This window comes from Salvelinus alpinus, chromosome 7 (assembly GCF_045679555.1).
Source record: "Salvelinus alpinus chromosome 7, SLU_Salpinus.1, whole genome shotgun sequence".
Lineage (NCBI taxonomy): Eukaryota > Metazoa > Chordata > Actinopteri > Salmoniformes > Salmonidae > Salvelinus > Salvelinus alpinus.
The window spans coordinates 71447884-71462943 of NC_092092.1; the positions used below are offsets into that span (position 1 = coordinate 71447884).

The following is a 15060-nucleotide window of genomic DNA, read 5'->3' on the forward strand; positions in this document are numbered from 1 at the left end:
TCCACCGAATGGTCCGGCATTGACGACAAGTTCTCCCTGAAGCACGCCAGCCGGCCGCAGCATACCATGTCCTGCTCCAACATTGCAGGAGGACGACAGTTCCGGGATGATGACAGTGAGCTGCAGGTGTATGCCACGGTCAAACAGGGGCGACTGCACGGAGGAGGAAGCACTGGGACCAACCATCGGGCCCAGGGGAGGGGAGGACAAGAGCCCAGCTACTCCGAGCTCAACCGGGGCCACAGCCGCAGTGAAGAGGGGTTGCTGCAGAATACAGGCACTGACAGAGGGAAAGCACGGACACCACCACACCTGAAGCACGGACCCCTCTACAAGACAGCCAGCCTGGGCCGTAGCCTGGCCTTCAGTGAAGAGGTCCTGGCTGGGCCAAAGAGGGCAGTGTCCTCGATCCAGCTCCCCAGTAAAGGCATCCTGAAAAACAAGGAGGCGCCGCCGGACATCCGCAAGGCCAAGTCCATGGAGGTGCTGTCCCCCCGTGTGGCAGGCAAGACAGCAGGGCCCAAGGGGAAGCAGGATGTGGAGGCTCTGAAGGATGCAGCCAGGCAGAACATGGTGAAGGGGAAGATACAGTTCTCTGCCTTCCTGGATGAGATCACTAAACAGGTCATCAGCCCCGCCCGTCTCAATACTCTGGGGGTCCCTGTCGAGACTGTAGGACTGGGTCCAGCCAAAACCCCAGCTTCCCCCAAATCTCAACTGAAAGGTCAGCCCCAGCTTCCCTCGAAAAAGCAGGGAGATGGGCAGGGGGAGGAGAGAGAGACGGTTACTAAACCTAGGAAACTGAGGAATGACTCTGACACACGATCACGGAAAATATCTCTCCCTACAAAGTCTGGGTATGAAAGCAAGAACCACACTCCTCGTCTAGGGAGCCCCCCAACCCGCCACTCCAGCCAACCCTACCCGCCCCACCCACCGGCTGGCTATGAAGACCAACCGGCCTCCCTGCCTGACTTCCAGGGTCCTGTCGGTAATAGGCATGGGCGGTATGGCTCCCTTCTTACAGACGGCACTGTCAGCTCCAGCCCTGAGCCCAGCCATCACAAACACCGGAGCTACAAACACCTTGACCAGAGCCACAGGCCTACCCATAGCCCACCTTCATCTCCACACACCCAGCAACCCCAGCTACCCCACCGCACCCCAATCCGCACACACTCCCCTCCTCCAGTGCCAGGGCCCGAGTCGGAGTCTCCCTCCAGCAAGTCTGACTCATCCCGGAACAGAGACCGAGACACGGCCAGCCCCAGCTCCGAGCAGAGCGACCGCCACAACCGGTCAACCTACCGCTGGCGTCCAAAGCCACACAGGGTGAGTCTAACTGATGTCAACTACAGATGTAGGATCTGAATTTGAGCCAGTTTGCTACAGAAGGAAAATAATCCTGCAGCAACAGGAAATGTGAATTATTATGTGGATTATAATTAATGGACGTTTTTGTAGGGGTTGATACATTTTGCGTTAGGACAAATCAAGTCTGAAATTTCAAACTGGAAATTAAAGACTTTAAAAGCTGTTTTAAAACTCAAATACACTAAGTTTGCATTTCTTTCTGTGCAGGAAGATTCTCAGCAACAAAAGAGTGATCAAATTAAGATCTTATGCCGGTTGAGTCAAGGGGTCTAAATACATACTATAGATAGTAGGTCCTAGCTGTAGACTTAGGTAAATCATGCATTCACGTAAATTAGGATTTGTCCCAAAGTTCTTTAAAGTTATTGAAGTTCAAACCACACAGTCAGTTAGTGTCCTAAACCACAAAGCAGCAGTTATATAAAGAGAACTCAAGCGTCATCCTCTGTCTGTGACGCTTGTCCACAATTAACCACATTAGGTAACAGGTAACCTTTATAGGTAATGTGTTGCATTGGGAACAACACGCTACCCAACCCGAGACTGCCTGAGTGCCAGCTAGCACAGACAGGGCCAGAGTAACCATGCTGTGGCTCTGACTTTATTAACCTCACTGACGCACAATCAATAGCTTTTCCTGGAGCGTATGAACTAAAGTTGAATAATCAATTCCTCTGGCTCTGTTATGTCCCTATCATTCTCTCTGCCCTTTTCATCTCTGTCCAAAAAAACATTCCATTCAGTTTATGAAACTTTAAGTGAAGAAACTGCACTGTACATTGTCAAAGCTTACAATAACAATATCCCTGATGTGTATGGTAATGTGACAAATAATAATCTAAGAAAAAAACTGCAGATGATAACATTACTAATACAACTAATATAACTGTATTGAAAGTTATTGAATTAGAAAATCATCGACATTTATCTCTAATCGTCTCTTCTCTTCTGCTGTCTCTCTCCATAGGCCTTGACAGGTGACACAGGCGAACTCCAGTGAGTGTGATTTTTTCCCCTTCTTTCTCCCCTCTCCTCTCTGTTTATCAATGCACTCTAAAGAGCCATCCTTTTGATTGTGAAAGGTCACTGAATATCGATTCCCCTAATGGCTTTCAGAGCTCTCTCACCACCTCTATCAGTAAAGATGGATGAAGAACAAGATGAAGGAGAAATGTGTGTAACAATGGTACAACGCACAGCGTTCAGTCTGGATTAACAAGGCTATGTGAAATGTAACATCTCTAGAAGCTGACCTGAGCTACATCCATAGCATCTAATGTGCTAAAATGGCCTTAGGAAATGTGACTGCGCATTTTTGTAATACAATTCCATCTCCCATGACCCTCCTGTGTGTAAATAGGGCACTGCAGGAGGAGAATGTTGAGCTGCACCAGAACCTGATGCAAACAGTGGTCTGCATCGAGAGCCTGGAGGCGGAGCTAGCCAGGGCCAGGGAGGAGCTTAGCCACATGAAGGAGAAGTTCAAGAGGTCAGAGCTAATTATAATATGATGATGGCTATAGTGTTACATAGTAACATGATAATATGATGATGGCTATAGTGTTATATAGTGACATGATTAATATGATGAATCTTATAGTGTTACACAGTAACATGATTAATATGATGAATCTTATAGTGTTACACAGTAACATGATTAATATGATGACGGCTATAGTGTAAAGTGCGTCAATAGCAACAATAATCATTGTATAATACTGTAGTAACAATGATTGCTCTTGTCCTCGTTTGTCTTTGATGTGATTACAATACATCTGCCACTCCCTTTTCAAGTTACTGTGGGCACCAGGGAAGGCATGCAGCACATCTAGGCATGCCATTTGTGGTTTACAGAGTAGACTTTATGAAAGTCCCATTCTGTTGAACCTGTGAAATAGCCCTTTTTTGCCCTACATTTTTGTCCTGGAAGGCAAATTCCACTGATCAATAGCTTTGTGTGACTGATTGGTGTAGTTCAATTGAGTGGTTCTCTGCCTGCCATCTGTATGGTCTGATCTACTGTTAGGGTCAGAGCTCAGATGGCCTCATGACCAAGGGCCTAGGGGTGGGTGGGTGGTATGGTATAAAATTCATAGCCATGATGCTGTCTCTCTTTGCTACAGGCTCCAGGACACACACACAGGTACCCAGCACACCAACAGCCTTCTGGGGGAGAAACTGCAATCAGCGGTAAGAATTAGGTCAAACATGACAGACGGAGAGACAAAGACAGAGACGGAGAGAGAGAGACACTGAGGTTATCTCATTTAGGGCCAGAACCTGACCAAGTAAAACTGTGGTCCCTGGCCTATAATTCATTTTTTCATATGGTTAAGAAAGACTCCTGCCACTATATAAACTCATACCCCCACCCAGATATAGAAACATGCTCTGAATATCCTTCTCCCTCTCTGTCACCTCTACAACACACAGTGTTGTGTTGACTGATGTCCTCTGCTCTGTTCTGTCCTTGAAGACTGAGAGCACAATTAGTACTACTGTTATACCATCTTTAGAACAAACTGTAGTGAATATGTTGAGTCATGTACTCTCCTCTATCCCTGCAGACTGAGAGCCTTAGCTCTGAGAGGAAGTATATGGTGCAGCGTATCGCCCATCTCAGCACAGAGCTGGAGCAGGCCAACGCCACCATCGCCTCTCTGGAGAACATCAATGTGAGCACAGCACCATCTACTGAGCAATACATGAACCAAAACGCACATTAGCTTTGTTCACATACTGGCAACAGAAAGAGTGGTGGAAAGACAATATGATGATTTTGTATTTGTAAATTTGATAGTGGCCTTACATGAAAAGACATAATCTCCTCAACTCATGTTCAGCTCATGATTTCTTCTACCTCATCTACTGGTTTCTCTATGTCTGTTGTATTGTATGAACTGATAGGATGTCTGTGCTGTCCTCCAGGTTCCCTGTCTGATCAAGGAGCTCATAGAGAAGCACTTTGACTCTGGAGACACTGTCAAGCAGTTCCTGAAGAACTCCTTGAAAACCGGCCAATCCACAAGCGACATCCAATCAACTGCTACAAAACTGGAGCAGAAGCCATCTGATTGGTCAGGTGCAGGACTCAGGGAGTTTGAGGCGGGTCCACAAAAGGTCACTGCTTTTATGCCCTGGAAGCAGGAGGGGTTTGGGGTGATAGGTCAGACAGGAAATGAGGATTCTCGTCCGATGAGTCCCCCTTTCTCCGTCGCTGACATCAGTATGGCTATCTATAAGAAACTAGCTGCCAGCCAAGCGGCAAGACAGCCCCGGCCTTCCAACTACCAACCTCACACTGACACCCCTCCCAACCCCTACCCTCTGGTGGAGTTGGGTACAGGGGGTGCAGAAAGTGCATGGGAGGAGGGTTACCTTGTGCCTGCTGTCAAGGGGGGCGTTGCAGTTGCAGGGAGAGCAGCTGAGAGTAAGCAGGGTGCTGTTGTTGATGTGTCCTATCTGACGGCCCAGAGGGTTCTGGATGACTTCATGCACCAGCTGACACACCCAGAGGATGGGAGCGGAGGTGGGGAGAGGGGGCACAAGGCCAACGGGGGAACAACTGAAGAGAGGGGGGCGGAGTGAAAGGAACCTATGAATTGCTGTAATTGTAACCTTATATTACATAGGCTAGGATTGTTCAAGATGTGATGGTTTGTTTGTGATGGTTTGGGGCCTGTAGTTCTGCATTTATTCAACATTTTAATGTCACTATACATTTGAGTGATTGCATTGTAAATATTACATTCTGTTTCTTTCCCAAATGTATTGTGGTGCAGTGGTAAAGAAAGTATTAGACTTAAACAATTAATTGACATATATACAGAATATAATTATTAATCCAAATTTGCAATGTGGTACAGTCCCTCCTTTTCCTTATGAAGTGATGCAGAATTTAAAGAGTTTTTTTGTTAATGTCTAGACAGTAAGTAGAATTTTCTATTTTATAACAATGACCGCTATTTTGTAAGCTCCAGTAAGCCAATGAAGTAACCTTCATATCTGAATAACATCGATCCAGCTGCCATTAACATATTACCCACTGTGTTTTGGGCTATCATGTCACATGAACAAGAGTTTAACCTTTATTTTAAGCCTTTCCAGAAATGAGAATTACACCAACTATGAAAGCAATTGTCTGAGGATGGTGCTGGACGATGATGCTGGACCATCTGACATAAAAAGAAAAGGGGACAGTTTGATGAAAAAGCTTTAAATAAAGGTTCAAATCCAGATCTTGTGACATGATTGTCCAAAACACAGGGCCCTACATTAATGCTATGCTGTCCATCCTAATGAACTATCTTAGCTAAAACTGTATAAAGCTGCTGCCCCCTCCCAAGACTGTTGATGTTGTAGATCAATAAAATGACTAATTCAAAAAATGTATGGTTTCTTGATTTGTCTTTCTCCCAAACATTACCCACTTCCTGTGTTAAGCCATCACTCTCCCCCTCCCCCAGTCCCTCAGCCTGTAAGCTTTATCCATCTCTCTCTATCTGCATGTATAAACTATAGCCCTGGCCCTCTCTCAACTCTCTGTGAGTATGTATACCTGTCATAGCCGTCAAATCCAACCTGTTGGCCCAGTGCAGGTTTGCTGATCAGACACTGGCGTGCTTTCCCATTGGTGCTCCTGTCCTAATAGGATCCCAGGGACTATGATTGGGGGATTACCATATCCATACTGTACCCTCGACATTGGCCAGTCCGTGTCCTCCACCATGGGCACAGCAGGAATTTAGGGGTGCACCTTGACCACGCACAGACCACACCAGAGGGGTTCCATCCAAAACAAACGGGGGTTGTCATTGTCAGTAATTGTGTGAAACGAAGGGTCACTGTTGTGGTGCAACCATAACCTGATGATTTAAAGGATCATAGTTTTGCTGTCAAAAAAGGACGTGAATTATCAAATATCTATTAGATTCATTGTTTTCTTGGCCTTCAGTTTTTGTCTCACTAATTCAATTGGATTACTTCAGAGATGTTTTATATTTTCCTTTCTACGTGAAAGCTTTGGATTATCATCCCAACCCGAACCTGTCCTTCACCATCAGACGGATCTTCCTTCTTATTTCAACCCACAGGAACAACTTACAGGAGATCAACCTGATAATAACTCACGAACGCACCCTGGAAAGGCCAAGCCGTACCTGTCTGTCTTTGCATAACCTACTCCTATGAATCGCAGTAGTCCTCCTTCTTTTTCCCCCAGAACTTTCCTTCTTTAAACCTACCGATCTTCTTTCCCCCATCCTTCACCGTTATCTCTCTCTACTTGATTATCCAAACATCTCCTCCCTCTGTCCTCTTCTTTTTCATTCTTTCTTCCTTTGTCCTGTGTTGGTTGTTGCCATGGCGCTGCTGAAGCTGCAGTTCCCCCTGCAGAGGCGTGTGCGTCTGGCCCAGAGTCTGTGGCTGCTGTCCTGGCTGGCTGTGCTGGCTGGGGCCTTCACCTTCTCCCTGGGAGTGTACCTCAAGACCGAGCTGCTCCGCAGGGCAGAGGTACTGGCGAACACTATAACACACACATGCCTGTTCACACATGGCAAATTACACACACACCTTATGTATTTCACACAACACACACGTTTCTGGCACTCGGAAAACACACAGCACACACACACACACAACTGTCCGTCTGTCTGTGTCACTACTGTTCCTGTCGTCTATCCTGGCTGGTTCAATTAAACACTTTGCTGTGTTTTCCATGTGTCTCTCAGTGTGGCGTCTGTTTCACACACCTTCACCTATCAAAGCTTTATTCACACTGCACAGAAAAACATTGGGCTGGCATGATGCAATTGGCTTGAATCTGGACAAGCTTTGTGTGTGGCTGTATTTGGGGGGGTAGAGGGGCTTATAGGTGTGTGGCTGTGTGTATGTGGGGTAGAGGTGCTTATAGGTGTGTGGCTGTGTGTATGTGGGGGGTAGAGGGGCTTATAGGTGTGTGGCTGTGTGTATGTGGGGGGTAGAGGGGCTTATAGGTGTGTGGCTGTGTGCATGTGGGGGTAGAGGTGCTTATAGGTGTGTGGCTGTGTGTATGTGGGGGGTAGAGGGGCTTATAGGTGTGTGGCTGTGTGTATGTGGGGGGTAGAGGGGCTTATAGGTGTGTGGCTGTGTGTATGTGGGGGGTAGAGGGGCTTATAGGTGTGTGGCTGTGTGCATGTGGGGGTAGAGGTGCTTATAGGTGTGTGGCTGTGTATGTGGGGGGTAGAGGTGCTTATAGGTGTGTGGCTGTGTGTATGTGGGCGGTAGAGGGGCTTATAGGTGTGTGGCTGTGTGTATGTGGGGGGTAGAGGGGCTTATAGGTGTGTGTGGGGGGTAGAGGGGCTTATAGGTGTGTGGCTGTGTGTATGTGGGGGGTAGAGGGGCTTATAGGTGTGTGGCTGTGTGCATGTGGGGGTAGAGGTGCTTATAGGTGTGTGGCTGTGTGTATGTGGGGGGTAGAGGGGCTTATAGGTGTGTGGCTGTGTGTATGTGGGGGGTAGAGGGGCTTATAGGTGTGTGGCTGTGTGTATGTGGGCGGTAGAGGTGCTTATAGGTGTGTGGCTGTGTGCATGTGGGCGGTAGAGGTGCGTGGCTGTGTGCATGTGGGGGTAGAGGTGCTTATAGGTGTGTGGCTGTGTGTATGTGGGGGGTAGAGGGGCTTATAGGTGTATGTGGGGGGTATAGGGGCTTATAGGTGTGTGGCTGTGTGTATGTGGGCGGTAGAGGGGCTTATAGGTGTGTGGCTGTGTGTATGTGGGCGGTAGAGGGGCTTATAGGTGTGTGGCTGTGTGTATGTGGGCGGTAGAGGGGCTTATAGGTGTGTGGCTGTGTGTATGTGGGCGGTAGAGGGGCTTATAGGTGTGTGGCTGTGTGTATGTGGGCGGTAGAGGTGCTTATAGGTGTGTGGCTGTGTGCATGTGGGGGTAGAGGTGCTTATAGGTGTGTGGCTGTGTGTATGTGGGGGGTAGAGGGGCTTATAGGTGTATGTGGGGGGTAGAGGGGCTTATAGGTGTGTGGCTGTGTGTATGTGGGCGGTAGAGGGGCTTATAGGTGTGTGGCTGTGTGTATGTGGCTGTGTTCATCACTCATGCTATGTATGGATTATATGAATCAAAAAAGGAAACATTGTTTTCCAGTGCATCCTCCTAGCTTCAATACTCAATGATTTTCTATATGCAATGACCTGGATTTGACAAGTTGTTACTTACTGAAAAAGAACAAGAAGGTCAACATTCCTAAACTCAATAACACCAATACAACAGAAAAAAACCTGACAAAGGAAGTAGTTGGTTGCACTTTACATATAGTGGATATAGTGGAGCAATAGAAGTATTTATGTAGGGTGCTGACTACCATTACTCATATTGCCTTACACGAACGTACATAAATGGAATCATCATCATGGAACGGAACATGCCAGAACATATCTTCTGATGCTTAATGCTGTCATGTAACATATATAGATAATTTCGATGTAGTTTATTACTGTGTTCTAACTGGTATAGTAATGTGATCCTAGATTTGACCTTTGACCCTCCAGGTGATGGATAACACAGAGATCCACGTGGTGCCCAACATTTTGATGCTGGTGGGCTTGATAACCATGGGGATCAACCTGTTTGCTGGGCGGGTGTGTCAGGACTCCCTGGACTCTGCCCGGTTCCCCCCCTGGAAGCCCTTCCTGCTGCCCTGGTATGGCCTGGCCTGGATGGTGTGTGTCTGGTTGCTGTCTGCTGTGGTGCTCAGCTATGCCCTGCAGGGACACCTCGAGGAGTCACTCAAGGTAAGGGCCTCTGGGCTGGGATATTTGATTTGGATGAAGAACAATGAGACAGTGAATGCAACTGAATAACACTCAGACCCTATCTCAAGTAGTCTTTCTGTGATTCCCCGCATCCTATCTCCTCGCCTGCGTCACATCTGTATTGGAGGACAAGGACAAGGTCCCCCCCCCCCCCCACCCAGATCTTCTTCTCCAATGTCTTTTGAGAAGAAGGCGAGGATATAGGAACTGAGGAATCCAGGAAAGATTAATTGAGAACAAGCCTTGGCTCCCATGAGTACTTCCTGATCTCTTTTATGACATAATCTCTGTCCAATCCCAGGTGGGCCTGAGGAACGGTATCCGTTTCTACCGGGACACGGATGTCCCGGGCCGCTGCTTCCAGAAGGAGACCATCGACAGGCTGCAAATGGAACTGCGTTGCTGCGGCAACACCAACTACAGGGACTGGTTCGAGGTTCAGTGGATCAGCAACAGATACCTGGACTTCACCTCTAAAGAAGTCAAAGAGTGAGAGATGGAGGAGGGAGAGAGAGGGGGATGGAGGGGGAGGGGGGAGGAGGAGGAGAGGGAGAGAGAGAGGGGGATGGAGAGGGAGAGGGGGGGGGGGGGGGGGAGAGGGGGGGTGGAGAGGAGAAGTGTAGTTAAGCCCACAAACCACCCTTCTCTGACTTGTCTGAGGTGATGATGACTCACATGGGATTTCTATACATCATGTCTCATAAATGTGTCATCCATCATTAAAGTCAGTGTCATTTATGTAAGGTAACATTTTACAATGGAAACACTCAATCAAACCGTTAACCTATCTCCTCTCCAGTCGTGTGCGTAGCAACGTGGACGGTCGTTACCTGATGGATGGAGTCCCCTTCAGCTGCTGTAACCCCGGCTCCCCTCGGCCCTGCCTCCAGAACCACCTGACTGACAACGCTGCTCACTACAACTATGAGCACCAGAGTGAGGAGCTGAACCTGTATATCCGCGGCTGCAGACAGGCGCTGGTCGACTACTACATGGGCCTCATGAACACCATCGGCCCCGGGATTCTGTCGGTCATCTCCCTGCAGGTATACACATGCACAAACACAGACAAAATATGAACATTGACTCTTACCCTGTAGTGTGGTGATAGTAGTTTTCAGTGGTGATTTTGTTACCATCAACCTCTGCCCCTGTGATAAATATACATTTTGTAACCACGGCTTTGAGTTTAACCTTGACCCCTGTGACATCATCTCCACAGATGTCAGTGTTGGTGAGTCTGCGGTACCTGCAGACGTCTCTGGACGGTGTGGATCCGGAGAACCCTGAAGCTGACAGCGAGGGCTACATCCTGGCGAAGGGGGTGAAAGAAACCATGATGGACGTCAAGAACACCATGTTCAACCTGCTCCAGTTCGGACAGGTAGTGTACTACAGTACCCACAATGCTCTGTGAAACATACCAGGGGTGTGTTCAGGGACGTGGAACGCTCTAAACGTTGCAGATAGAAGGAGAATGAATAGAGCTGACCTTTTTAAAACGCAAATACACTACTGTGCTAGACAATTCTCAGCAACAAAAGAGTTATTCAAATGAAGATCCTACATCTGTATATGTTCAACACAAAACATTTATATCTTAACAGTCTGTAACAATACATCCTCCTGATCAGACCCTGGTTTAGCATGATGTACCACAGTACCCACAATGCCTTGTGTAATAGATTTGAAGATAACCTAATGGTGTCCTGTCTCCTTATCAATACAGGTGGAAGCAGGTGATGAGGCAGAAGCAGGGGAGGACGGTGAGAAGGCAGCCACGTCCAGCTAGATGAAATATAATATATAACCATATATGGGTTTGAGACAGGAAGGGAGGCTTCTTAGTTCTGTGACCTCATTGTGGTCTAGCCTGTGACCAGGCTAATGGTGGGCTAGCTAGAGCTCTGTGTTTGGCTTTGACACAGGCACTGAACTTTTTGGCTTGATTTATACTGCAACAATGTACGAGCACTAAAATACATAAGGAATCTTATCTTATCATGCTCTGCACAGACAAGACAAGATCTAACAATGCAGAGGCTTTTTAACCTGACAGAATTTGGAATGATAATCTTTGAGTCAAGAACAAAACATGAAAGTCAAGAAGACACTGGAAGGCACCGAAGAACACACACATTCACAACAGAATTCACACACACATTTTATAAATACTCAAAAAGAATACTCACATACTCGTACACAAGTAAATGAAAACACACACACTTTGAAGTACACTAATGTTCTGATGATCTTTGATTCAGATCTGACTAAATCTAAAGCACACAGTTAACGTAATAATACAAAGACTCACCCTGTGTGAAGAAGGCCTACAGTCAATTGAATACTGAAATGGCTATAGAGTTTGTTAACGCACTGCTAAGTAACGTGTCAAGATGATGTGAAGTTGGCATCAGGCATTTAATATATTAAAGTTAGTTGCTTTTAATGGATTTGCGGAGTTGAGTCATTTTGTACTAGATAGATAGATAGACATACAACTGAGTTGGGTTATTTCAGTTCACCCAGGGGTATAGGAGGATGTGTGTGTAATGACAACGTGATGCTAGTGATACTGTAGGTCAGTATGGAGCGGAGTGACTGTACAATGTAATCTGGGTTGCTAGGTATACTCTGACAAATCTCATAACACCTTCGTAATCCAAACATAGCTAATCCATAGACTACTGTTACAGCAGTTCTCTGCACAGCAACATTAACACTGGAGATGGAGTAAAAACATACCTTAACAATGGACAGAGTTTGGAGAAAGTTCACTTCGAATTGCGATCATGTAAAAAGTTGTAATTACATTTTTCATTATGTTTTGACCAACAACAACACATGTTGGGCGCATTATTAACGCACATATAGCCAACATATTTTTTAAAAATGTATTTGCTGTTTATTTTGTTCCTTTGTCAAATGGTTCATACACTGTGTTTTACGACAATGTTTACAACATGTCATCCTTTGATAAGTAGAACGTTCATGGATAGTAGCCTACCGACTTTTACACAATATTTCCACCAGGGTTCGCCATTTCATTACACTTGAAAGCGCATCGAACCCCCGTCCTAATGAATTTACCATTTCGAGGCCTACTATTGTACTTGAAATTGGTTACAGTATACCTTGATCAATCTTGATGCATAGGCTACAAGCAGCTGAATAAGTGAATTGTAATAGAAACATTGTAACAAAGGTCTAGGCAAGATAACACAGAGTGCGCACAAAGTAGTCTTACATTTTCCTAACATCTAAATCCACCTACTCATTTGTATTTTAGAGGCTTTGTTTTATGGAAAAATACTCACTGGTAAAGGTGGTGATGACTACGCCGAGTGAGCGTTTAGAAATTCCGGTGTGGTTTTGCAATGTGCTCACCACCAGACTAGTATTCTGCCAGCAGCACAAATTACGTCACGTTTGTATGGTAATGAAGAACGCTTCAAAAATAAACACACGCATTTCAAAACATTGCAATCTAGATAACTAATTCAAAACATACTGAATTTTAATAAATTTACACTTTTATTGTGCCAACAAGAAAAGGCAATAATTAATTTATGGGAAAAATAATAATAATATGGGTTTAATTACTATTATTTTGGGACCAACAATGTTGACACTGGTATGTTGAGAATATTGGGCTGTAGAGAGATATTTTCTACCTGCCTCAGCTAAAGGGGGTGTAAAATACTCAGTAGGGTCTCTACTAACCAAATATGTATAGTTTTGGGAGGGGACTGGGTTGTACATTAAAACAAACTAAAAACGGTTAGTGGACACCAAATGGAGTATTTTCCACCCCACTTTAGCTGAGACGAATTGAAAAGATCTCTACAAGCCTATATGTATCCCATGCACAGGCTAATACAGTGTATTGCATTGGGAGCTATGGAGAGGGTGGAGAACGAAGTGTTGCTGAATATGTACGACACAGTCCCCCTGAAAAACGAACCATTTGGTTAGTAAAGACCCTACTGAGTATTTCACACCCCAGTTTATGAGACAGGTAGTACAGGTTTTCTCTACAACCCAATAAGTATCCTGTACAGTTTACTGTACGCAGGTGAATGGAGTGGGTAAGCTGGAGTAAGGAGTCACCAGCATGCTATATTAAACCCGTTGCCCAGCATAAGAGACCAATTAAAGTTTTGCAGACTTATTGAGTAATTCCAATAACATACAGTGAATTCGGAAAGTATTAAGACCCCTTGACTTTTTCCACATTTTGTTACCTTACAGCCTTATTCTATAATTGATTCAATTGTTTTTCCCCCTCACCAATCTACACACAATATCTCATAATGACAAAGCAAAAAAAGGTTTAGAAATGTTTGCTAATTTATTTAAAAAAAGTAAAACTGAAATATCACATTTACATAAGTTTTCAGACCCTTTACTCAGTACTTTGTTTAAGCACCTTTTGCAGCGATTACAGCCTCGAGTCTTCTTGGGTATGACGCTACAAGCTTGGCACACCTGTATTGGGGAGTTTCTCCCATTCTTCTCTGCAGATCCTCTCAAGCTCTGTCAGGTTGGATGGGGAGTGTTGCTGCACAGCTATTTCAGGTCTCTCCAGAGATGTTAGATCAGGTTCAAGTCCGGGATCTGGCTGGGCCACTCAAGGACATTCAGAGACTTATCCTGAAGCCACTCCTGCGTTGTCTTGGCTGTGTGCTTAGGGTCATTTCCCTGTTGGAAGGTGAACCTTCGCCCCCAGTCTGAGGGCCTGAATGCTCTGGAGCAGGTTTTCCTCAAGGATCTCTCTGTACTTTGCTCCGTTCATCTTTGCCTCGATCCTGACTAGTCTCTGCCGCTGAAAAACATCCCCACCTCATGATGCTGCCACCACCATGCTTCACCGTAGGGATGGTGCCAGGTTTCATCCAGATGTGACGCTCGGCATTAAGGAAAATAGTTCAATCTTGGTTTCATCAGACCAGAGAATCTTGTTTCTCATGGTCTGAGAGTCTTTTAGGTGCCTTTTGGCAAACTCCAAGCGGGCTGTCATGTGCCTTTTACGGAGGAGTGGCTTCAGTCTGGCCACTCTACCATAAAGGCCTGATTGGTGGAGTGCTGTAGAGATGGTTGTCCTTCTGGAAGGTTCTCCCATCTCCACAGAGGAACTCTAGAGCTCTGTCAGAGTGACCATCGGGTTTTTGGTCACCTCCCTGACCAAGGCCCTTCTCAGCCGATTACTCAGTTTGTCCAGGCGGCCAGCTCTAGAAAGAGTCTTGGTGGTTCCAAACTTCTTCCATTTAAGAATGATGGAGCCCACTGTGTTCTTGGGGACCTTCAATGCTGAAGACATTTTTTGGTACTCTTCCCCAGATCTGTGCCTTGACACAATCCTGTCCCAGACCTCTATGGAAAATTGCTTTAACTTTATGGCTTGGTTTTTGCTCTGACATGCTCTGTCAACTGTGGGACCTTATATAGACAGGTGTGTGCCTTTCCAAATCATGTCCAATCAATTTAATTAACCACAGGTGGATTCCAATCAAGTTGTAGAAACATCTCAAGGATGATCAATGGAAACAGGATGCACCTGAGCTCAATTTTGAGTCTCATAGGAAAGGGTCTGAATACTTATGTATTCTGTTTTTGCTTTGTCATTATGGGGTATTGTGTGTAGATTGCTGAGGAATTTTTTTGGGGATCCATTTTAGAATAAGGCTGTAACGTAACAAAATGTTGAAAAAGTCAAGAGGGGCTGAATAATTCCCAAAGCACTGTATATTTGTAATTTATTGAAAGTATATTCATTTAAATATAGCCTATGCATACCACTATTTGTGTAAACTTTCAAAATAAATTCTGTCAGAAATAATACAATTTAAAAATGGGAAAATGTCAAATTATCTATATATTTTTTA

General features: G+C 45.6%; 1 protein-coding gene across 1 annotated transcript; it reads left to right on the plus strand.

Annotated features, from left to right (window-relative positions):
- Positions 1 to 6548: 6548 nt before the first annotated feature.
- On the plus strand, positions 6549 to 10254 carry LOC139581912 (RDS/peripherin-like protein xRDS35). The gene is made up of 4 exons (XM_071412109.1): positions 6549 to 6885; positions 8912 to 9154; positions 9477 to 9664; positions 9975 to 10254. The coding sequence occupies exons 1-4, from the start codon at positions 6736 to 6738 to the stop codon at positions 10252 to 10254; spliced, it is 861 nt and encodes a 286-aa protein (XP_071268210.1). The 5' UTR covers positions 6549 to 6735.
- Positions 10255 to 15060: the final 4806 nt, after the last annotated feature.